This window comes from Cyprinodon variegatus, unplaced genomic scaffold, assembly GCF_000732505.1.
Source record: "Cyprinodon variegatus isolate N-32 unplaced genomic scaffold, C_variegatus-1.0 Scaffold29, whole genome shotgun sequence".
Taxonomy (NCBI): domain Eukaryota; kingdom Metazoa; phylum Chordata; class Actinopteri; order Cyprinodontiformes; family Cyprinodontidae; genus Cyprinodon; species Cyprinodon variegatus.
The window spans coordinates 1,490,318-1,516,901 of record NW_015150482.1 but is presented as its reverse complement, the minus strand read 5'-3'; the positions used below and the strand labels follow the sequence as shown (position 1 = coordinate 1,516,901).

General features: G+C 36.2%; 1 protein-coding gene across 1 annotated transcript in view; it reads left to right on the top strand.

The window, feature by feature from the left end:
* Positions 1-25,884, top strand: part of camkv (CaM kinase-like vesicle-associated) — a 65,107-nt gene extending 39,223 nt beyond the window's left edge. The window contains exons 2-11 of the mRNA XM_015398329.1: positions 13,491-13,598; positions 13,682-13,813; positions 14,548-14,622; positions 15,213-15,351; positions 16,481-16,601; positions 16,685-16,760; positions 17,630-17,766; positions 17,933-18,011; positions 18,421-18,508; positions 20,103-25,884. Coding sequence (XP_015253815.1) covers positions 13,504-13,598; positions 13,682-13,813; positions 14,548-14,622; positions 15,213-15,351; positions 16,481-16,601; positions 16,685-16,760; positions 17,630-17,766; positions 17,933-18,011; positions 18,421-18,508; positions 20,103-20,456 — 1,296 coding nt within the window. The 5' untranslated portion in view covers positions 13,491-13,503 and the 3' untranslated portion in view covers positions 20,457-25,884. The remainder of the gene's footprint in view (positions 1-13,490; positions 13,599-13,681; positions 13,814-14,547; positions 14,623-15,212; positions 15,352-16,480; positions 16,602-16,684; positions 16,761-17,629; positions 17,767-17,932; positions 18,012-18,420; positions 18,509-20,102) is intronic.
* Positions 25,885-26,584: the final 700 nt, after the last annotated feature.

The following is a 26,584-nucleotide window of genomic DNA, read 5'->3' as shown; positions in this document are numbered from 1 at the left end:
AGAGCCCCAAATGTTGCCTGGCCTTTTGAAAAAGGACAAGTTATATTTTAGATAAAGATCTACTGTAGGAAATATGTTGTCATTGTTAAAGAAACGCCCTTTTATGTCTATTTTGAGGTTTAAAAAAAGATGATGGATGGGATGCTGACATTTGTGGATAAGGATGTAAAATAAATCATAGTTTCCAACATAATGGAAAAATATTGATTTAAAATTAAATATTACTGGCACTTTCACCATCATTCTGTTGTGAAAATTAATAGCAATTATTCCAAGAAAAAAACTGCTAAAACCTGTATTTATTATCATTATTACATTTAATTACCACAATATAAATATAATGTGTAGCCAAAGTTATTAAGAGCCACTGTGGAAGGTCCAAAGAGCCACTTGCCACAGGTTGCAGACCCCTGGTCTATATCTATGCACATTAGATCATTAGTAACATTAAAAATCACACAATAACCCAAAATATATCAATAGGTGTTTATTTAAGTCTTAAAATCCTGAAAATATGGCCATTAGCTTCAGTGTGCCACCCCAAGAATTTAAGTGGCCTCATCTGGCCACCCCTATGAAAAATTTCTGGAGGCGCCACTGATTGGGGCATATTACTTTTTACTTAAAAAATTATTATCACCCCAGTTATTGGTTTCTAGAGGCTCCCAATATTGGAGGCTCTCGAGAGGGAAAGAACTCAGCATGATATTCTTGCCATTTGAACCAGCCATTACCCAACAAGATAACAATCTCAAGTACACTTCCAAAAGCATCCTTAATTTGTTCAAATTATAGAAAAAGGTTTAAATGAAAATGAAATTTAAAAGTGGTCTTGTCAATGTTTGGACTAAGCTCTACCTGAGCTGCTGTATGTCTGAACTAAAATAGTTCTCCACACTTCAGTTAGGCAGAATTCACCAAAGTTAAAGATGTTAGAGACTCATTACCAGGAATTAGAAACTTAACAGCAATCTTGCCCCCTAAGGGTGACACAACCACCCATTCTCTATGGGACAATTAGTTTTTCACTTAGGCACAAATTGAATCAGTCATTTTTTCCCCTCTCTAAAATATCAGTACACCATAGGTTATTTTCAGTTATATGTTCAATTTCGTCTGATGATCTTGAGGAAGACACTTTTAATATTAAATGGACATATGGCTTGAATTCTAAAATTTGTAACAGCAGATAAATGCTGTCAGTCTGTTAAAGACAGGTATAGTGGCACCAAAGGTACTGTTAGACCTAGCTGATAATAATGGTGTAACTTCTGGAATATAAAAGTGTGTTGTGAGTTCTGTGTCTAATAGGATCATATAAATATTCTGTTAAGGCAGAAACACCACAAAATTAGGACATAGAGTCTATAACAGAAGATAAAGTACTAGACTATTGCCTGAGGTTACCTCCTAACTCTAACTAACAGTTTCAGTTTGCTACAGGAAACTGATCTCTCCCTGTGGTGGCCATTGCACCAATCCTTAATTGGAAATGTCATCCATTTAAAGTCTCCTCTTGTTATTTCTTTCATACTTAGCACTCCTTGAGTTCCCTGCTCATAATTTGTTTCTATGTTTTATCAATTTCACTGTCAGCAGTCTGAAGGGACTTTCATTAGCCCTAGTCCGACATTAAAACCAAGCACACTTTATTTATCTCTGCCTTTAGATGATCATTTTTCATGTAATGTCGATTTTATGCGTGGCAATTAAAATTTCTGTCCACTGAAGCAGCATGCAGGAACAGAGAGCTAATGAGGTTGGCTTGTTCTCAGCAGAAGACTGCTAGCTCTTCATGTGTTTAAGGTTTTATCCAGAAAAAGAATGGAAAAAGAAAAGAATGAAAAGGGCAGGCTTGTAAGAAATGTTGAAATAGCAGAATGCATTGATTTGCAGCTTGTTTTACATAATAAGATCTTATTCACTAAGAAATGCTGATCCTATTATGCTTAATAAAAGAACTGGTACTACATTAAATCATAGTTACGCATAAGCGTAAATGATATTCTAAAATCCGAAAACCCCTAACTGCAGAAAATATATAACCTAAAATGTTTGATAATCTTAGAATTGTTCACAGAAAGTAAAGTATCAGATTGAAGTTTTCCCTCTATTGCTCTAGGATGTTTTGCATTCATTTGAATTTAAACATATTGCATTTTAGGCTTTTATTGATTAATCAGAACCCCTTTTTTAAATGATGTAGTATAACACAACAAACATCTTTGGTAAATGAAAAAATAAAATATAAAATATATTTAATTTAGTGTGCACCTTCACTAATCACATGGTCACAATTATATTTATGTACAAATATATCAAACCACACCAATTTAGTTATTGAGCACTTAAAAAACAGCATACTGTAGAAGATGACTAAAGTGCTGCACAAAAAACATGCACAAAACCATCTAGATACATAAATCACATTATAATAAAACCAGAAAGAAAAAGACAAAAGGAAACAACAAGTATTTATAAAGAAAACTCACTCTGGGTCAAAAGTCAATGAAAAAAATAAAAAAATAAAAATCAAGAGATGGAGGCTGTCTGACCACCAGAAGTTTATTCCACAACTTTGGAGCCAGAACTGCAAAAGTGCTGCCTCCATTTAGATTTACAACTGACCTACTGACAGATAAAAGTATCTGGTCAGCAGATCCAATAATAGCAACAGGTATGTACGACTTGAAAAGTTCCAATAAATCCAAGGGGATCAGCCTATTTGGCAAATAAATACAAATAAAATCCTTTTAAAATCAAATCAACATTTAGCAAGACGCCATAATATAAGCACACGTAGTATAAAAATTGCTCTGCAGCATTCTGTACCAGCTGTAGCCTGAGGGGGGCCTTGTTGAGACCAATCAAAAGAGTAGTGTTATGGTTCTCTCATTTTAGACTTTGAGTTTAGAATTTTTAGTTTTCTATGTCATTAAGATTGTTGATCTTTGGTTTATTTTCCATTCGCTGTTATATTTAAGCTCTGTTGCTTTTTTTGAGTTACTCTCTGTTGCCCCCTTGTGCCGTCTTAATAATCTTGGTTTTAATGGTATGTCTCTGAGAAGATCCTTGAGTATACATACCGGGAGTCGGACATGTTGAATCTCATTTTACCATGCAGTTTGTTCAGTAAATAAATCACTGAGATTTGCATTTTTTCCTTCAGTGTAAAGCTGTTTGCACCAGTCCATATTTTTAATCCCTATGAATCTGGTCTTCTCTGAGAAACACGGCTAAGCTTCTCTCCCTGTTTATTCCTGTAAATGAATCAATGAGTTTAGTATTCACTCAGAACAAAGCACTCCAGAGTTGCTCTAGATTTTTCATCAACTCCCTATCGTCTACCCAAACTGACCTTCACCTCACACTAACCAGATCAGTTTAATCCTTGACTGCGCATTTAAGCAATGCTGCTATCTTTCCGTGTTTTCCATACACGGTGCTCACATCACTTCCTTGTATTAAATTGAAATGACATAAAGGTACATGGCTTCCAGGAGCAGGAACATTTCTTGGGCTAAAATTAGAAATTATGGGAGCATTATTTGCAAATAGGGAGAGGCACAATGCTCAGATTACAGTATGCACATATTGCTGGCATTACAGAGAGAAGCTCAAGTGAAAACAACTAATACACAATTTGAGTAGCGGATAAAACAATTTTTTGCTTGGAATGAAAAATAAGGCACAAGCTGCTGGCCACTGTTTTATATCCTGAAAGTAAATAGAAGGATCTTTGGGTAGTTGTGCTAGAGATGGACAAGAAGTGAATTGTAATAAACAGACTAAACATTAGCATTAAAAGTCGCCTTCTCAGCAAGATGTCCTATCTGCTGTGATTGAGCTGTGAGGCACACATAAAGAGAACACATTTTTAAAACTAATTATCAAATAAATAATTATACATAATCACATTTACTTTTAAAATCCCCAACAGTGCAACTGGAAATTGAAAAGTTGTCATTGAAACTATTTGATTATAGAGTTCATATATTTTACACTATACTATAATATTCCATTGATTAATATTTCAGACACACTATAATATTTCAGTTACTAAGTCAAAAAAGAAAATTAAATAAGGAAATTAGCAAAAATCAAACTACCACTTTCCTAAATGATAGTGTTATTGAGCATTATCAGCAGCTCAGGGATCTAATGATACCTAAAAAGCTACAAGTACTGTATCACTGTGATATTTGAACCAATGTTTAAATTTGACCGCTTTTGTCCAACTCAAGTCTGATAAGATAATTAGAAGAGAAGGAATTTACTTCAAGTCAGCCACATTTTATCTGTGAGCTTGACGAAAAATCTATGGCAATAATAAAACCTTGAAAAGGGCTCCTTAATTTGGTCTTAATCAAACTGAAAGGCACTATTTTCTCTCTTGAGTCCACACCCCTTTCTAACGGTAATGTTAAAACAACAGTTTTAAAGATGTTAGACAGTTAGCTATAACAGATTTTGAGCTGCATGCATAACAGCATATTTAATTCAAGACTTACACTATTAAGGATGAATTTGTAGTTCACAGTACATATTTGTGTTAAACATTCACCCATTTATGGTGGTGAGCTGCTGTGTACACACACAGCTGCCCAGGGACACCCTGACAGAAGCAGGGCTTCAATACAGGTGCTAGGCCCTCTGACTACCAAATATTAAGCAATGCAGGTAAAGGGCTTCGCCCAAGGACACAACTACTAAGAAATAGTAAGCTGGGGTTTGAAGCAACGGTCATTAGGTTGGAGGGTAAACATCTGCATCCTACGTCCTTGCTTCTAAGTTCACTATTATTGTCCTTAGCATACAAGTTTTTATTAAAAAGAGGTCACAGTCAGGTTGGACTTCTTGCAAAAAGGGAGTGGCTTGGGAGTGGCTTGTATTTATCTCTGCAGTTTATAGGGGGAACTAACTCACAAAGTTTAATTAGACTAATTAGTTTAATTAGCCTACACAAAGGTTGAATTAAAGTTGTACTTTGAACAACACCTCAAGGCCTTTAACACATTATGTTTCGCTGTGCAGGTGCATGAAGGTTAAACAAAACAGGTTTCTAGAACTTAACAATTTAAACCAAGAGTATGTTTCAAATCTTAAAAGATGCAGGATTAGATTAATCTTTTGTTTGATTGTAAGTGACTTAGTCTGTTTGCCTGATTTTGTGTGCTCATCTTATCTGAAAGAAATAGAAAGACATATTAATGGTACAGAAACATGGTTCATGTAGTACTAGAATCCATCAGTTATTTTATCTTAACTACAAAAAAGGAGGGTTCTACTGCACTATATAAAAAGGCAGTATTGTCTACTGCACCATTAGGGAACTACAGTACCTACTCCTTCAGGCTGAAGACATGAATCTAAACTAGCAGATGTAATACAATGTAATGTATGTACAGTTTACTTGATTAGTAATTTGGTTTATTTCTATAGCACCAACTCACAACACGTAATCTCAAGGCACTTTACAGTTCACCAAATCATACAGTCAAATTAAATTAAAGTTTTCTATCTAAGGAAAACCAGTTGATTGCATCGACTCATTGACCTGAAGGCAATTACAATTAATAAACATTGCATGACATAGCAGCTGATAGTATAACATCTGAAAACAAGCAAACAGGAAATATTTCTGCTTTAGAGACAGGTCTGATGCATCTTGGTTTTATAATCGTGTTAGAGGAGCATGTCTGATTACATAATACTGGCTTAGTTGGCCTTGTCCGTTTGTTTCTTTTTTTGACTGATTCGATTAAACTGACCCTAACCCGGTCAGCAAGAATTAATCATTAAATCATTATCTACACCTAAAATTAATAGGTTCATGGTGATTTAATGAATTTAGTGTTAATCAGTAAAAAAATGAAAACAATAATTTTCATAGCGATCACTGAGTCTGGGATCGGCCATTATTGCCCAAATATAGTAACACCTCACTCCTGACATCTTCCGCCAGTTACGTCACGGTGTGGCAAGCCGAAGGTCATTCTCCCCACTTTACAAACAAAATCAATGGGAACTACCAGAGAAGTCTGCAATCAACAACAATTATTTAAGTTTTAGCGAGGACTTCACCATTGAAATTCACGAGAGCTATAGTTGAACTGACAATGCCTACATACATGTCAGTTGGATGTTGTAATACTACATTGGGTAAAAGTGAAAACAAAAATTTGTTATTTCACCTTTCTGATTCATGATCGCCCATGGATGGGTTCACCACTAGATTGCCAACTTGAATAGGGTGGATTTGCCATTGAACTTCTGGCCAGAGAAAGAACATGTGTTATGTAGCCAACATTTCGAAGAAAAATGTTTTTAAGATTACTTAGACAATAGCGCGTTGTTACAAACCCCAGATACAGCATTGGGACTTGCTCAACAGCCGATACCACACCGTGACGTCACAAACTGGTAGGTGGCAGTAGTGTTCTTTGACCAACATGGATAACTCCAGTAAAGAACTATCAAATGAAAATTACTCTTAATTAAAAAATGTATCATTTATTTAACAGTAAGTTATAATTTCATATTTACTGTAAGGTACTTTCAGAAGTTTGAATTCTGAATATGACTGGATGTCGCCTTTAAATAAAGTCCAAAATGTTTCATTTAAATGAAAAAGAAACACTAACTAGTATTTGAAAATCAAATATGGATCTTTAATCACATTTATACATTTAAGTTAAATATCTGCATATTTAAAGCTTTGTTTCTTTTACATTTTCAGACATGGAGACTATTTTTTGTTCATTCTTTGTAGAATAGCTTAAGCTTAGTAAGTCTGGAATTAGACCATATGTAAGCTCATTCCAAGTCTAGTTTTGTTTATTCAACTTGATTTAGCCCATCCATCCATCCATCCATCCATCCATCCATCCATCCATCCATCCATCCATCCATCCATCCATCCATCCATCCATCCATCCATCCATTCTCTACCATCTGTGGAGGAGGGGCTACAAAATAGACAGGTCACCACTGTTTGAGCACTGTTTGAATTACCAAAGCTGAACAACAGTGTGAGAGGGTGCCTCATGATAAACCGTTGGCTGCTAAGGAAAAGGGTTTATTGCTTTAATATTTTTTATGGAATTTGATACAGTACATTAAATAAGATATCCACACAGCAGAGTTAAATTGCCCTCTGGCAAGGCAAGTACAGCCTACCATTATTATTCATGCCGTTGTAGCAGAGTCAGCTTATCTGCAGGTTTGAATCACTTTAATAATTGATGTGACCTAACCACATATTCACAACATCTGCATAACTTACAGGCTATTCATGCAAAATGCAGCAAACCTAATTTTTTTTTCTGTGCACTGAACTTGAAGAGTATTTCCACTATTAGTATTTGTTGCAATTCCACCACTATCAAACCACCCATTATAACCACTGTGACTGTTGTAGAGCTTTGACAATAACAGTGAGGCTGGACTGAAATCGGTTATGTTGAGGGCAAAACCAGTGGTTTTGCTGCTCTGAAGTATTGCTATAGAAATGCTATGATTTGGCTGTAAAGAATAAATGGTTAGCTTCTGGAGTTTTGCAGTTTTTTCTTATTTACAGAATATTGAAGAAACTAGTAAGAGTAAGAAAGAGAGCAGTGTTTTGAATTACTAGGGCATAAAAGGTTAGATTGTTCTTTGTTTTTTTTTTAAGGTTCTTAAACGGTATAATGTCAGGATGAGGGCAGAACCCAATTCTTCTGTGTCATCTGACAAATGAGAGAAGTTGTATATACTTTAGACAGGCAGGATGATTAACTGAACTTAGATTAGACAAAGGCTGAAGACAGGAGGCTGGTAATTATAAGTGCTCTGCCAAAGCTGTCATACTTCAGCTCCTAGCCCTGCTAAGCAAGCGCCATGGAAATCAGGGATTTCTTAGATACAAGAAAGACATGAATCACAAGCCCAGTGAGATGCACAGTGGAAAAAGAGACTGCCAGACATTAATAATTAACTCCATTATGTATTATCCTACTTTTTAAAAACCTTTGCTTCTATCTTTAATCTGCTTCTGCTCCACTGTTGCTGCAATAAGGCAGATTTCTGTGTCCACATGTGTTTCCTCTTGGCCGCTGTTACATAGATCTTGGTTGTCTATTTATATTCATGTCTATGTTCCTCTGCTGGACCTGCAAAGGCTGAAACAGCAAACTGATATGCAGCATTGCAACTTTAATAGGTGCTATAAAGAGCCCCAGAGACAGAGCTTACAAACTTTTATGCCAAAGCTCCCAAGTAACTCTTTCTACTTAAAATTGGAATGAAAAACTGTACATTTAGACAAGTTGCTATAATGAGGGGAAATGATCACATTGCTTAGGGTTTTTGTTTTCATAAAATAACAGGGTTACTAAAAAACAACATGAATTTATTGTAACTGGCACTAAATACTATATAATGATGTAAATAACTGTTATTTTTTTTCCAAAATGTCACCTATTGGAGAGTTAAATGGCAAAAACAACTTTCGACCAAGAGGGACATAAAGGATTGTTCCTTATTTGAAAAACATCATGATGAAGCATTCAGTGGAAGAATATAACTAATAACCTTTCCAAGATATCCTGGCACTCTGGTTAAGACAACACAGCCTTTCATTTGTTGTGAGTCGGGATACAGATGCCTTTTACTATTGATGAAAACATAATTTGCTCTAAAGATGAGAATCCTGCAATTGGTTACCTGAAGATGAAAAATAGATTATGTATGTCAAATCAGGAAATCTTTAACTGACATCACAGATTCTTGAAGAAAACTACAGACCGACAGTTATCTTGTTTCCTTGGAATTAATTTCAAATTGCCAAAACTGTAATGCCTGGCTTGGCATTTGTGGAAGGAATAAGGCCAGGATGCACTGATCGAAATTTGGTCAAGCCTGACTTTATTTATTATCCTAAAATTTCTGTATTCAGCTGTTGTGAAATGGGTCTATGGCTCTTCTTTAGAGATTTAAACAATTACTAGCTAATTACTAGCAATTACTAGCTAAGCTAATTACTCTTCAATGCTCAGTTTTTTTTATATAGCTTTTTGGAGCTTTTCTGTCTGTAATTCTCAGATAACCTCAACTTTTCAATAATTGATTACAAAATTATTCAAAAAATGCTTCAACATATAGGTCAGGATTTGAATCCATGTGGCCACTTTAAAGATGTTGTAATAGATGATGTGCTGTATGGTAATTCTTTAATGCCAAATCCCTAACTATTCACCCTCAGCAAAAAAAGTACAGCAAAAATAACATTTCCTTTTTATTTCAAATGAGTCATCTGTGACTGAAATGTTATGGAGATAAGCTATTGAAAATGATGATGCTAAAAGAAATCTATGAATTGGTATTAAAAATGCATCTTATCTCATGAGGCGTAATGATTAAAAGCTTCTTCGGTAAAGGACACACCATATCTTAAGGTTTTCTTGTGTCTGATCTCAGCTCAAATATGCACCAAACTTGGGATAACCTCAAGAAATCCTGCTACAAACCAGAGTTGGTTCACGGAGTAACTTGCAGTATAAACCTAAATCAAAATAATGGCTTTCCTGCTTTCCGAAACCAAAAATCTGGGATATACTGGGATTTATGGGAGGACTTATTTTGGGTTCTCGCTTATCTCTCTTTCTTAAACATGGCCCAGAAAATCAACCTCTAGATAAACATGACTAAAGCTTTAGAGTGGCCAAGTCAATTTCTGAAATTAGAAACCACAGTAAGGGTATGACATTACCACAACATGTTCCTTGACTGCTTTCGGGTGTGTCTCTTTCAAAGGAATACTGCAAAGAAGCGCTGTAAGCGATCCAAAGCAGCCATTGGTGGCAGCTTTCATTTTCAAGGATGTTAAAACAGTTTCTTAGGTTATGGGGGTACTTGCATTTCACAAGGGATAGGGTTGGTTTTAGTATATATATATATATTCTCCTTTAATAAATAAAATCATTCAAATGTATTGCCCCTGTGGCAATAGGTACAATATTGGTTCCTTGAGCTGCTTTCCTATAATAGCAGAGTTAGTGAGAAACATCCATCTTTGACTATCCACTGCAGAGATTAATGTGACTGTTGCCACGCTTGTGTGTGTCCTGACCTTATTTTCTTTTCAGCCTTAGGCAAAATGCTATCATGGGAAATATCAGGAAATCAGAAGGTATTAAAGCAAATTAATGTCCAAGATATTTGTTTTGTAATAGCAGCTGAAGCTTTCCAAGCAGAGCTAAGGTCACATCTAATCCCAGGTAGGCGGTTCAATAAGTAGAGGGGCTGAGGTTATACTCCTGAAGCCTGCTTCTAGATCTGTTAAAATAAATGACGAGCTTACTTGAACAAGCACCTTTTATAGAGAACATTTAAAGGACTTAAACACTATGAAGTCCAGTTTTGCAATTGATTGTTTTGGCTTTTCTAATACTATAAGGACCCTAATATGTATTCATGATTAAATTGTTGAAGTAAAAAGAATCACTAAATCATGTCTACTTTAAATGTAAGCAAAAAGCTTCAAAGGTACATCCAATGACATTAGTTGAAATTAGTGTTGCACAAAATGCTTATGTTTTGCCAGATTGACACTTTGTTTTGGCAAATTACATAAAATCTCACAGCATAGAACAAACTGTTTAAAAAAAAACTTTTCAGCCATGCAGTTAGAAGGATTTTAGCATAGTCAGCCGCCTGAATTGTTCCACTACATCTGTCAATGTTTATTAATTCATTAAGTTTATATGATAGGGACAGACACAACAGTATAGGCAAACTGTTATACAGAAGTCTAATGTCTGTATCAGAGAGCAGCATCATATAGCAGAAGCTGATTCACAGCACTTTTCCGTTAGGTTTACAAATCAAAGTTAAAAGTATAGAATAGAATAGAAAATCCCTTTATTGGGATGGTCACACAAATGTGGACCTTAGAAGAGTGTATAAAAATAACATAATACTGAAGAGCTAAAAAATAAACAAATACAATACTGTACTGTAAAGTGTTTTAACAACATAAATACTGTACACCTGGAGAATAAATAACCGATATACAACTGTGGACGTTTTTACAAAATGGACATTTACAAATAGCAACAACATCAGAGATGTGCACAATGGCAGAAGCATGTTATTGAACTGAATAAGATAGAAACTGTGCAAAATTCACCATGAAGGTAACAACTTATTGAGGTTGTTGGGAACAGTGGTGGTTTTAAAGTCTTACAGCTGCTGGGAGGAAGGATCTGTAATAACGCTTCGAGGTGCATTTAGGGGGCAGCAGTCTGTCACTGAAGGAGCTTTCCAGTTCAGCAGCAACTTGATGCATGGCGTAGGAGACATTATCCAACAGAGATGTTAATTTAGTACGGATTCTCCACAATACAGTAACAAAACAAAGCGATAAAAATAATTGCACTTCCCTCGATAATAATTAATCCAAATGTATCAGTATAGCACTTAGGTGTTACCAAATTACCACATACAGTTTTTGTAACCTAAATTTGTAAACAGTCACCTGCTCTCTGATAACAGGGAAACATTCTGAATTCTAGAGGATTTCCCTTTCATCAGATTAGTTCTGCAATTTGCTTCTTTGCATAGAGGCTTACCATTCCTAGAGGTACAACTTATTCCTATAAGGTGCATTTATATTATACTCTTAGCTGCAGGTAAATTAATCCCTCTTACTGCTGCTTTAAAAAAATCTTGACACAGTGCATATTTTGCATTACATTTGCTCTAATCCTAAACACTGCTAAGCAATGCAAGAGTTTTCAACTGATGTCAGCAGACAGCAAAGAAAACCTGTTTTTTGTGAGTGCTGTTTTTGCCTGGAGTCCCTAACATTTCCCACCAGCCGTCATCCTTACCATTTCTATAGAGACTTGATATGGATGTGGCTTAGAGGACTGAGCTGTTCCTGCAGATAGACTGGTTAACATACTGAGTCGTGAAGCATTAAGAACCACTGGCTGGCACTCCTGAGGGGCAGACAGCAGTCAGAACATAATGCTCCAGTGTTTCTGATGGTGGTCGATTTAAGTGGACCCATTATGGTGCTTTCATTACGTGTCATGGCCAGCACCCTGCTACAAACACTGAAAATGCTTTGGAAGATTTTTACCCATTCAAATTTTCAATGAGAATCATGTACTGAAAACAGGGAATGTCAACATGCCATCGGAAAAAGAATAAAACCCGTTTATACTCCTTTTCCTATGATGGAACTACAACCTTTGCTTTTTTTATTTTTTATTTTTTGGAGTCCCTTTGTAGGATTAGACAGATTGGAGCTAGAGTGCTGCTGAGCATTAATTTTCAAGTCATGCCCTATTTCTAGATTGCCAAGGGTTTTCCTGTATTTAGCTTGGTCGATATTTCACATCAGCTTAATTGTATGTCCAGAAGAAGATCAGCTCTTAGCATGATGCTACAACCTCTATGTTGAAAGATGAGATGCTGAGTGATTAGGATGAGTTGAAAGGGAGGAATAGAGATGAAGTAAGAAGGGTTTGAAGGTAAGGAAGGGTGGGGTTAAATGAGACTAACTGACTTTAACTGTTGGGTTAGCCAGTTATAGGTAGTCAGTTGTGTATTTAGAGATTCTGTTAAAATAAGTCAGTGATAAAAAGGATGTAATGATTTGGGCTTATCTTGCAGTCATAGGATTCTTATGACTGAGAGGGTCGTCAAATCTGAGGCTAGTTCTTAGGCAATCTGAGTCACCAACAGGGTGTTAAACCTGAGCAGTGCAACACATCTACACTAGGGTGGTAGAAAAAGAGAAGAATTAAAATGTTGCATGGACTAGTTAAAATGCAAACATTAAACTGAATTAAATGCTCTAGCAGAGGATTTGATAGAACTTTTATAAAACACATACATGCAATTTTTATTAACTGACACAGTGCTTTCAACCAAAAATATTTACAATGAAATATAGACTGAAAAAATGAAAGAAGATTAATTAATTATTTTCTCATGTCTGTAAATGACCATAATGTAATGCCTCCCTGATGGACATATTATGTAGGTCTTTTCCCATTTATATCCGTCTTTTTCAGGGTTTTTTTTCAGTGGTTTATAAATACATTATTGATGCTACAGTAAGCATATAAGAATATTTTCTTGCACTTCCTGCTCCCTCACTGCTTGCTTGTGTTACTGTCAGCCCACTGAGGGAAATTTGTTCGACTTTTAGAATAAGACGATTGCAAAGAGCTGAGACGGTGAAGCTGTTATCTTCTTGTGTTTTGCTATTACAGCATCATGAAAAGCTCTGTTAGGAAAAGTTAAATGAAACACATTTCTGCATTAAAATTGCTGCCTTTGGCTTACAGGTCCTAGACTTTCTAATATCTTTCTCAGCAATAAAAGTCATCATCTGATGCATTACAGCACAGTTTGAGCTTGAAGAGACAGTCAAAAAGGGAACGTTGTCTTCTTCTGATGTCGTCCTCTCTTCTGTCTCTATGCTTGTTTTACTGTAGATTGGGTGTGGCCATGCCATTTGGCTGTTTAACGATTGGGGAAAAGAAGGAATATCACAATCCTTCGGATGTGACAGATAAATATGACCTGGGCCAGATTGTTAAATCGTGAGTATTGTTTAATCTGCCTCACTGTTCATATGCTATGTGATTGTTACTTTTTCATAGTTTTTTATTTATTCAACTTTCAGGGAGGAGTTCTGTGAGATCTTCAGGGCCAAGGATAAAGCAACTATGAAAATGTACACATGTAAAAAATTCCTTAAAAAAGATGGGAGAAAAGTACGCAAGGCGGCCAAAAATGAGATCCTTATCTTGAAAATGTAAGTGACTGCTTTTGATTTTGGTTAAAATGTTTTTTCCTTAACTGATGCGTTTTTCTAAATATACATTTTAGTAAGTAATAAGAGAATATAAAAGAATTGCTGACAGAGAGATAAAGGTGAGACTTTCTTTCTGCTTAAAGGAATAGTACACCCAAAACATGATTAGCCTTCATTTTCTACTCACCACGAACATTTTCTATTTTCATTTGAAACACAGAGGTTTGTGGGTGCAATATTACAAAATGTAAAAAAAGGTACAAGGGGACAGAAGATTTTTGAAAGGCTCCATAGATCCCTCTATCCTCTGCCTTTTGTAAACCTCCTGCTGTGTTAACCACAGTTAGGAAACAGGGGTGACTTACAGCCATAATGACACATAAATGTCCTAAATCGCAACTCTGCTCCGACTGAATGATGCATAGGGTTCATTGAACAGGGCGGGCATTTCCAACACAGCTTTAGTCTTTCCATATCATATTCTGCAGTTATGAAGGCAACAATCCATAGACTCTTAAGATAGGATAATAATAAGTTCTTATTTTTGGTTAGCCTCTTTTGGTTTCACTGGTACATGCCTGGTGAGCTCCATTACCGGAAGTATGCTGCATTTTTTGTTGCAATATGATAAATAAAGTGTTCAAATTCAGTTTCAACACCTTGGTTATTAATGTAATTGAATGACATACATTTCTTCCTTTTCTTCTTTGTCTGCTTTGACACACTTTCCTCAGGGTGAGACATCCCAACATCCTCCAACTGGTTGATGCCTTTGAGACCAAAAAAGAGTACTTCCTCTTCCTTGAACTGTGAGTTTACATGTCTGACGTGCCTGGGAAAAAAAAACCAAAAAAACTTGTGTCTGCCACAGCTTGGCCCTGAGCTGCTTCTGTTGATCACACGCTCCTGGGGAATGAGCCGTTGTTGCTCAAGGCCCAGAAGATGCGAGAGCAGCTCTCAGCTTGGCCTCATTTGGTATTCAGATGTGATCGCCCAAGGATCCATTCTTTTCAACTAGTTTTTTTTCTTTGGGAATCAGATTAATTTCTGAGGAACTTCCAAATGTGGAAATGATTTTTTTCTCCCCGCTGACAGGGCTTGAGGGATTCTGATTATGCTGAATATTCAGCAAACAGAGTAATCCTAAGGGAAATTCCAATTATCAGTTCCCAGATGGATTCCTCACCATTTTTGGAAAGACAAAAGATACCTTCTCATAGCAGAATTTATTTTTTGTATTTTTCCTAAATGTTTTTTTTTTTTTTTTTTTTACTTATCCCTTCCTCTATTTGCTGAAGGACGAACTGTGCAAAAATGAAAAGAATAGTTGAATTAATACTTATCCAGAAGTGGACAAACATGCAATCAGTTGCTGAGCTGTTCTCTTACCTTTTCACAGTGCAACAGGCAGAGAGGTGTTTGACTGGATTCTGGATCAAGGCTATTACTCGGAGCGGGACACTAGCAATGTAGTGAGGCAGGTGCTGGAGGCGGTGGCTTACCTTCACTCCCTGCACATCGTTCACAGAAACCTAAAGGTAACACAAAGTGGTGACATGTGTATGATGCCTAACACAAAGCCGTGTGAATGATTTTGAGACCGCAATGGTTCCAATTCTACCAGCCAGCACATGCAACTGACAACTTGCAACTGGCAAAATTTGCTGCTGCAAAACCTCTAAATGAAAATCCAGTGCAAAAATTGTAAATCTAAATAACTTTTTTTTTTTTAATAAGTGCATTTTTTCTTAAATTTATTTTAATTATTTTTTGTAACCCAGCTTTATTGAAGAACTAATTTTTAGTATGTGGGGATGCTAGGTTATTGTTAGCAGTCTTTATAGTATCTTTTTATCCCTTTCAAGATCTTTTGAAATCTCAGACTGTATCGACATCAAGAGATATTTTTTATTTCAGAAAACCGCAATCAGTTCTAAAGAGTAGTTCAACCAAACTAGATTTAACCATTTTTACTTGGAGTGTCAGAATAATAGCCTGTTTTTCAATGTTGAACTTTCTTTATTATGTTCATCAGCTGTCTTGTAGCTCTTAGCATATCTAGTAAGAAATTAGTAGAATTACACTGATTATAGAGTTTTTTTGAGATATCGTTTTAACACATAAAAATTCCTGTGGAAAAAAAAAAACGTTCTCAGGAGATTGAGTTGGAGTAAGGCAAACATTTATCTAACATTCCAAAAATTTCTCCAATGTGGCCTGTTGACTACTTGACAATAGGTCTCATAATGTACATACTGTAGGTTATCCTTTCATTTAAAAGATAGGAACATTTTTAACATGTGATCCAAGCACAACAAACCATCAGCCAGAGATAAGAATCACTACTTATCAGCTCAACTAAGAGCTTCTAGTATTTTTGATCCAAAAAGTACATAAACAACTAGAATAAATTGTCAAAATCATGGCAGAAATCTTGGTGGAAGACTTTGATTGTTGTAATTCAAATAAAAGTTTATTTATATTTATCAAGACAAAGGAATAGTTAAGGCCGCCTCAAGGCTTATGAACATTAGCATGTTCAACCTGAACCATGAAGGTTAAACAAGCTTCCTTCTGTCATTGATTTACTTAAAAATTCAGCTAAACAATAATGTCAAGCATTAGACCTAGTTCTTTGTGAGGTTTTCTAATTTTCTTAATTTATAGTTGGAGAACTTGGTGTACTACAACCGTCTAAAGCACTCCAAAATCGTCATCAGTGACTTCCACCTGGCCAAGCTGGAGAACGGACTAATCAAAGACCCCTGTGGAACACCTGAATACCTGGGTGAGGATAAAAAAATAGGTAAATAAGAAATAAGCTGGCAGCAGATTATTGGTGATTAATGGTGTTTGTGTTTACCTATGCAGCTCCTGAAGTGGTCGGCAGGCAGCGATATGGGAGACCTGTTGACTGCTGGGCAATAGGTGTCATCATGTACATACTGTAAGTTATCCCTTCATTCAACAGATAGGGACATTTTTAACATGTAAACCCAATGTAACAAACCATCAGCCAGGCATCCGAATCAGCTCTTATAATTTGAATACATAACACAGCAGAAACTTTCAAAAACTGGTCAACAATTATAGAAGACTTTGATTTTTGTAATGAAAATAAAAGTTTATTTATTTTTCTTAAAAGAAAGGGCATAAATATTGTTTGACCTGCCATTTTAAAATAGATTTAACTAATAGATTAAAAAAAGATTATAAAAAAAAAGAGACATTTATTCTTTGTAATATTTCAACAGAAACGTACTTCTAGGCTGAATGAAACCTTTAGAGTTAAATCTGATAAAACTAAATGCTGATTCTGACATTTTGAACTGAAAAAGCTTCCTGGATGGGAAGGGAAACGTCTTCAACTTAGAAACAAAGTCCAGTGGATTGTTTTTTAACTATTTTGGAATAACTATGACCTGGATGACTAAGAATCTTCACCAGCATCTGATAAAACTGTTAACAAAATGTAATTTTGGGCTTGTATGTTTGTGTAATGTACACATTAATACAAAAATAGAAATAGTTTTGTTATTTTCTTTTGTTTTTTTTTTTTTTGTTGAACCAGTAGATGTTAACCAATATACAGTATATTTGTTTTCTCCTTTGATTGTGAGAAAAAAAAAACAGTTGGTCAGAATTAGAATGAGTTGGTCAGGCCTAATGTAAAAACTGATGTTTGATTCTCTGCATCCATGTTGGTTGGAAGCATCCTGAGTTGGGATTGATTTACTGAATCTTGCAAAGATTTATTTGAACCAAAACTATTTGCCGCCTCCTACCCCCCTCCACTTGTTTCTTTTTTATCTACAGTCTGTCCGGAAACCCTCCTTTCTATGATGAAACCGATGATGACGATTATGAAAACCATGACAAGAATCTGTTTCGAAAAATCCTTGCAGGCGATTATGAGTTTGACTCTCCCTACTGGGATGAAATCTCTGATTCAGGTACTTTCTGTGGCAACTTCTCATATAAACGCTTTTCACGTTTAAAAGGAATCTTTCTCTCTTCCTTCCTGTTGACTTTTCAAAGCACTTATATTTGTGTTTTCATCCTGTCAGGAAGTAAACCCTTTACGCATTTTCCTTCCTCCATGTGTCATTTCTCTGACAGCTAAGAACCTGGTTGCTCGTTTGATGGAGGTGGATCAAGACCAGAGGCTGACGGCCCAGGAGGCTATAAACCATGAATGGTAGACAGAGCAGCTTTGATATATTGCACAGATTCAGTATAAATCAGACTGCATAGTTAAAAAGATCTCATCAGAACAAACGTTCAAAATTTAAAAAATAATATTAATTATCCTGTCCAATCTGAATACTGTTACTGTTGAGGGTTTGATTGATCTGTTAAGTTTTATTTTCAACAAACTTTATGTTTTTAATTAGCTGTGCTACAATATGTACTAGACCAGGGAGGAAAACACTAAAAGAAACCAATTAAGAATAACCCTTAAGTATGCATGTGTTTATGGAATAGTTTTCCTCCTGTTATAATGAGCTGCAATGATTTTTTTCAGCTCCCTTTAGCCATAAAAACTGACAGTACTGCTCAGATGTGAGGGTAACCTCTTATTTTTAATCTCTTTCTGCATTCTGCAGGATCTCTGGTGGTGCAGCTTCAGATAAGAACATCAAAGAAAATGTTTGTGCACAAATTGAAAAGAACTTTGCCAGAGCTAAATGGAAGGTGAGCCATTTTGTTCTCTTCATCCAAATGCTTTCAAAGCTTTGAAGCTTCAACTCTAGCTGTAGTGCCTTTAAGAATGATTCTTACTGGCAAATATAGGGCCTTGCAAAAGCTTTCATACTTCTTCATGACATCCACATTCTTCTGTGTTATTAGAAATATATTTGATTGCCAAAACAAAACAGAAAAGATGTAACTCCTGTCTTAAATCAGACTATTAAAGATGGGACACTAAGCGGTTCCAGCTGCAAAGATTTAAACTCACAATATAGGTTCGGTATTGAAATCATTACAGTAAAAGTTATGTACTACATAGATCCTGCCTTCAGAAATGAGTTCCAATAAGTAAACGTATGAAAAAGAAAGCCACATCTAAAAGAGGACATGGCAGTGTGTTGTAAAGCAAACATTGCACATTACTCATCCTTTTGGTGAAATTATTGGTATCATTCTGTGGTCATGCCTCAGAAGGAACAGGAAAGCTCCACATATTTTATGAGAAGATAACTGGATTCCGATATAGGATTGTATTTAAAGAAAAACAAGAAGGAGACTTTGCTTCAGCAACATCGTTCATGGGATGACTTTTATCAAAGTATATCTATGTGATAAAAAATATAGACCTAAATATAACATAGAATCTAAGAGTTTGATGACCAAATTTGTTCACATGCTCACAGAATCTTTCTGTCCTCTAGCTTTATACAACTGCCTCCTTTGTGGCTTCACAGCCGAAGTCGAGTAGAGCTGATAGGGAAAGGGATTTGTTATTTATATGGAGTGAAGCAGGCAAAAGTAGACGAGGAGAAATTAAAGAAATCTTCTGGTCCGCCAGCAACCTTTACTGGTGGACCCTGGCTTTTAACAGTAAGGGACAGGCAGAAACAAAATGACCAGCCTCACCACAGTAGAGACACAGCTTAGCCCGTATGCAGTGCTGCTTCTGCTCAGGACTCAGTCTGGTGCTACATATCTGCATAGGTTCTGGAGAGGAAGGACAGGACAGGACAGGAAAATATCTGAAGTGACTTCAGATATTTTAATCTGCCAGCTTGCAATTGATTTTCAGTAGAAAGGATGAAAGAACTGCTGCTCCAGTCGAATTTGGAAAATCACTTTGCACTTGGCAAACATTTAGATTCGCATTTCCTCCACCCATGGACTTGTTTGTTCCTCAGAATATAATCTGCATATTGATAAACAAAAATGGATGGCTGTCTGCTGAATTGAAAACTTAAATCAATTTGCAGTTTCTTTGAATGCCTTCTCCACACAAACAAACACATTTGCACCTGTTTTAAGACAAGCAAACCATTAGAGCGCTAATTATAGCTAAGGGTGAGTCTACAAAGCACTAACCCTTAAAGAAAATTAACATCAATACTTTCAGATTCTATAAGTAAAGAAATTACAAACCATGTATTCTCCTTCTACTTGTAACTGACTGTTTTATGATGCTTAATCACATGCAATTCCAGTAAGATAGCAAAAGTTTCAGCATTTTATGTGCCAAACATTTAGAGTAATCATTGATACTAGAGGGAATGCATGCCGTCTTTTCAGGGATAATTTTTCACATTTCCTTTTCCCAAAGAAAGCTGTGCGAGTCACCACCATCATGAAAAGACTAAGAGTCCCAGAGCACAGCGAGGCTAGGTCCACTGCTCCTTCAGCTGAGGTGCCTGCAGACCCCTCAGCTCCCCAGGCTTCCAATGATCCCTCTGCGCCGTCATCTGCTGCCGTGCCAGAGGCTGCTCCCAGTCCCAACACAGAGCAACCCACTGGAGAGGAAAAGAGCCAACAGGCACCACCCGCAGAATCAACGGGAGAAGCCTCATCTGAGGAGCTGAACCCGGAACCACAGGCAGCTGAACCCACATCCCGTTGCAATGGGGAAGCTTCTGCTTTGCTTCACACAGCTGCGGAGGCAATGGATGAGCAGGGTTAAAGGCCCCCATAGTAACCACCTCCCGTTGTGAACTCCCATTTCCCACTGACTCCTGCACATTGTACATTAGCTGCTAGCATGGTGACACTGACTGCTTCTTTTTAACTTGCAGCATTAGTATCATCTCATTCAGACTGTGTGCTACCTTTCCTGAGCGCTGCCTTGTGTTTTTCTAACATGTACAGCACTTTCACATTTTGGTAGATTATTAAACTGTGTCTCCTTAAACTTGAGCTTTAGGCTGAAATATATCAGCCGTCAAGCTTTCGACTCACACATGAAGCCTGCTTGTCTTTAAAACTAGTAATGAGTGTAAATATATACATAAGACTCTATTAAAAACTGTTTTGATTACTGGTTAATAGGCCGGCTAGAGAAAATTGCAGAAATGATGCCCCGTAGGCAGCCATTATAATCTGTAAGAGCGGATTCAAACACACTGAGAAAGAAAAGACCTCACAAAACATTAGAACCCCTTGGACCTTTATATCCTTAGAATACCTTACTGTACATTATATTGGGATTTTATTTGATGGATCAGCTCAGATTGGGGCTTAATTTTGAAATGGAAGGGAGGTATTGAAGTCTTCTAAGTGTTTTATAAAAAATATCTGAAAATGTACCCATTTCCTTTTGTAGAATTGCACCAGCTTAGTCAGATCGACTAGAGAGCATCTGTGAAGTTGAACCTTGGCTTGAGCTTTGGATCATATCAGTCTTTAGCCGGTCTTCGTTAAGGATTGTCCTGTATTTACTAACCATATCAATCCTCCTACTATCTCAGATCAGCTTCCATTACCTACTGAAGAAAAACTAACTTTGACATGCAGTGTTACTTTAAAGTATGCCTGCCACAGTGGTTTTCCTAGTAACTCAAATACTTTTTCTTACCATGCCCTCAATGTACATGTATCAGCCTGTATCCCAGGTGACAAACTGCAACCATTACTTTGGCTCAATCAGAAGCAGATTTATGAAGTGCACACCCAGTGGAGGTCCTTTCACTTTATTCTCCCCTGTGGACTTTGGCTCTCTGCATCAACTTAAGAGTAACAATAAACCCTCTCGTTAGTTGTTAAATCGATGTTCTCTTCACCCAACCCGTATGTGGTGGAACAGCCATGTCTTGGTAGATTTCAACAATGCTGTTCTTATATTAAGATTCATGGATTGAACATTGCTTGGCTAGATGGTTTAGAGATCCCTTTATCATCTAACCCTGATTTAATCTTTCTCCCTGACCTGTTTGCTGTGTTCCTTAGTCCTCATGGTGCTGCTTGTTCACTAATCTTCTTCAACAAATTTAAAAAGGCCAACACAGGACAGGCAGGTAAATATGAGTCTTCTGAAGGCAGGATTTTATCTAGAGTAAATCATTTCTTATTCTTATCTCTTTTAAAGCATGAACGTTGTTAATACAGTCTATTCCTTCCCATTCACTTCTGCTGTATGTTGGACTGACACATAAAAATCCCCAAAAAATAAGCTTCTGCTTTTTAATGGGAGAACACATTTAAAGGGTGTAAATACTCCTGTAATACCCTGTAGATAAGCATCTTATTTTGCACCTTTCCATTTCTTTAATGTCCACACAGTAAGCTGGTGCGCAATATAAAGTACTGAGACCAGCCAATGTGGGTTTTTGACACATTAAGCACATAAACACTGTTTCTTTTCTTAGTTGCACAGGAAATGATAACCTGGCTATAACATGTAAAGAGCCTGTACATAGAGATATTTGTAGAAGTAGCTAATAATAGCATGCGTTTGTTTCCCTCGTACTCCCACTTAGTGAAAAAAAGTGTCGCTTTTGTTAAACTGTATGCTACAGCACCCCTGTCTCTTGCAAAGGCCTTTTCCATGCTGATTTTTCTAAAGTGTACTATATTGCATTACTGCTCTGCTCAGTATCCATAGTGTTAATATAACTCATACCAAAATAATAAAACAGATTCTATTACATAGGAGTTCTATGCATATAGAACATTGGTAGCTATTTTTTTTTTTTAAACATGCCTCATCCTAACAAGCTTATGTTGTCTTTGGGTAGATGTCCACTTGCCTGTATTTGCTGTCCCCTGATTCTGGCATTTGTGCTCTGATACTGTATCAAATGCCAAAACAAAAATGTCTTAATGTTTAGCTAAAACTGTAAAAAACAAAAAAACAAAATAGAAAAATTTGCATTAACCAAGAGAATAGGAAGAAAGGAAATATAAGGGAACTTTTTTTTCTCTCTGATTCTTTAAGATTATTGTTTTTGTGCTTTTTTATCAATAGCGCCTTCATACTTATTTACAACCCCGATAGAGACGTGTAAAAAGCCTTAAAAAGTATTTGTGTATTTATTGCAGTGATGTCATTTCACAGCAACAATTCTTAAACTTTTTGGAATAATTGTATTCAGTAATGCAAAAATACCCTTCATCCTTACAAAAATACTTAATTTTCGTACAAAAATTACAGTTTCATTGTGTGTTGAGTGGACTGTCATGGCGATGGAAAAAGCCTTTTTTTTGCCGAACCCCTTTTACATTTATTGTACCTTAAGATTTAACAAAATGATTCTGCTAAAGGTCTCAAGACAACTGATTTTATTGGTATCTCAGTATAAAGGCCACCATATTTACATTTAAAAACCTCCAGGCATTTCAAATAGCTGATGATTTCATGCACTCTAAAAAGCACCACACACCTTTTACCTCTCTAAGGGGTTAGTATGGGCTCCTTTCTAAAAAAAGATGACTTTTTTAAAAGCATAACCCACGTAGAATTATGAACCTTTAAAACTTAGTGACCATAATCTTAATCTTAGCTCCATGTGGCCAAATAGATAGGTATTGCTTTGTAATTTTACCAAAAATTATATCTAATCTGACTTTTACATGATTGCATGTGTGATTTATAAATGTGTTGTTGAATAGAGGAGAACAATGATAAGGTGAAAAGCTATAAAGGAAACAAGTCTGTCAGATCTAATATATGCTGATAACTATTAATTGCAAGGCTGCAAGTTTTTTAGGATCTGCAGGTTTCAGCTGTGTCTCTATGTCCATCATATATGGAGACCACTTTCTGTTGCCTATCTAGTGCATATGGTGTAAGTGGACTAAGATGCTGAGGTAAAGATTTTACTCTAAAAACATACCATGGATCTAAATTACAAGATTCATAAATTTATTTAAAAGATAAAGCCCAAAGAATCATCTTCATTCTTTGAATGTGGGTTAAAATAGCATCAAGCTGAGGTTTAAGGTCCATGTATTTAATCTCGGTTTATTGTTGTTTCAGTAAAGGCCAACCAATTAATTCAATTATTTTAATTCAATCAAATCTGTATTGAAACACCATTTCTGCTGGTGATGATTTTTCCAAATGAAACTTTGAAGGCAAATACTACTACTTTATTTCTGTAAGCACGGGGCTGTGTGTAAAATCTTCATCTGCAAATGGGTGACTGCAGTGCCATGTAGGTTTGCAGTCTGTGATACTGCCTCTCAAAAAACTGCAGTGGAGATATAGCCTTTGTCTCATCAGTTCAAAGCGGCTGGTTCTGGGTAAAGGGCCAGTGGTGAATACATTTTACGTGCCTATGCTACTAATTTTGAGACAGAATATAATTTTTGCAGATAATTTTCTACAATAACTACTTTAAGTGGATATTAAGGAAAGCATCAGTGAATCACTTGATTGGTGGACAAACAAGCAGTAAAAATGTGGGCAGGAATTTTTCCAACCTTTTCTTTGTTATATTATTGTATATCTACGCCAGGGGCACTGATAAATATGAAGGGTACTGTCTACATTTGAACTCTTTTTCAGTTTATTCTTTATACAAAGTATCTATAACCTAACACTGGTCGACTTAAGTGTTAGTATTGAACATGTCCAAATCCCTGTGATCACACCAAACAGAGCAATATTTCACTGGCTGCAGAAACTGTGATTTTTTTTTTTTCTTTTTGTCCTTTCGATACAGTCTAAGTAGCCTTTAGTCTGTAGTCCTCGCTTACTGTCAGCGTCACTGACACACAGAGCCGCTAGCATAAGGTTGATGTCAAATAAATGTGTGTCCATGTGTGTGTAGGTGGCTTTGTGGGTGGACTGTTCTGACACACACTGAAAATAAGTTTGTTGGTCACTGAAAGAGAGCAGCTTGTACTGAGTGTCAGTGCAATTATCAACTTTCCTTATTTCCAATTGATCCTTATATACAGTATAAATACAGATTTTTGTTGCTAAAAGTGTACATACATCTGAAAACTGAAGGCAATCTACCTTGTGATATAAACAGGCTAACATGATAGATAATCAAGTTACATTTTATTTGTTTTTATGTATTGAATTTGTTTTGTTGCAGCACGTTATATCACTGTCTAGCTTGGTATGCAAACACTTCCTTTCAGAAGCAATGAAATCCTTGGAAATTTTTAGCTTTTTTTCCTTTATAATCAAAACCTCTTTGTGTTGATGGGATTTTAAGTGATAGACCAACACAAATTATGTGTGGCTTTCAATGTTTTTTAACGGAAAAAGAACTGAGTGTGCTATCATCAGTATTCATCCCCCTGAGTTAACATCGTATTGCATAACATCTTGTTTTGTAACTGAAGGTTATTGGCGCTAGTTTGCAGATCTAGATTCTAAAATGTCCATTGTTTTCTGCAAAATAACTCAGCCCCAGGCATCCTGGATGGACTTCTGGGGAAGACTAATTTCTCAAGTCTTGATGTAGACAAATTTATAATGTAAGCTTCTTTAAACCTCTCCAGAGTTTATTATCACAGAGGATTGGATCTTAGAAGTGGTTTTTCACCTGGTACTGTGCTTGAAGTGGTTCTGTGTCACTCTGGGCCACAAAACAGGAAGGTTCAACACCCATCTGAAAAAGGAATGATTCAGTTAATGAATCATTTAAGTTATTTGATTACTCAAATGTTTTGTCTGTTTGAACGGCCCATGCAAGAATGCCAACACTGTCACAGTGCTGACTGCGAAACCTTTTAAGAACCTTTATTTACACATTACAACTATGGACTGCTTTGTGTTGGTCTCACCTTTTAGATATGAGGCTGTAATTTGAAAAAAAAAAAAAGTAAAACAATTTTCAGGGGTAGATTACTTCTGCAAGGTGCTGTAAGAATTATTGTTTAGATTTTTTAGAAAAGGCTTGATCGGAATATATGATTTAAATATTTTTGATCACAATGTGTAATGGTCAAATGTGTTTGATGTTAAATAAACACTGTTACAACCTGAAGCACTGATTTTTTTCCCCAAGGAAGTTCTCTCTGTATTTCTGTTCATTTTGCCACCTTCCACCAGATGTTACTGTTCATGTTCACTGTTCATGTTTTCCAGGACCGGTGATCACCTGCCACCCCTGTACTGCTTTTTTCTAGGCTTTGTAATGTACTCCTTGACTGACTTAATGACTTAAACAGTAATAAAAAACTAATTTAATCTCTTGTTTTTGGTCCTCACTTTCACCCCAATGCATTTTGGATTATTTCTAAAGACAACATAGGAAACAGAAGCATCATCGCAACTCTGCTTCACACCTCTAACCAGGAGGAGAGCATCAGTTTTACACTCTCTCAATTAGCAAAAGCTTGCTCCATGTAGGGTGCAAATGCACATTTCCCATCATTTGCAATTTGGTGACACTTTCCAGGACACTTAAATCACACCTTATTGGAATAATAACACAAAGAGCCCATTTTCTGGGAGCTCTGGGGTTGAGTAAGGCTTTTCTTAAGGAGCTGTTTCATGTTTCATGACCACTGTGCTATGTTATGCAGCCATCAATACTATAAATGTAGCTCCAGGGAATTTCAGCTCTGTCTCTTTGTCAATGGATGGCTTCATTTGAAGTGCTAGAGTGAGGGAGGGTAATTCCTTCTGTTTCTCTTTAGCCAACAAAGAGAAAAGGCCACCAATCAAGATATGTTCTTTCCAAAAGGAGAGTTTTAGAACAGACATTTGAATATACCATAACGCAATTTTTAGTTATAATAGGTTATATCTTCCACAAAAAAAAATAAAAAAATTAAGGTTTGTTCTGCAGTTGGCCACATGTAAGGGATACAAAAAAAAAAAAAAAAAAAAAAAAAAAAAAAAAAAAAAAA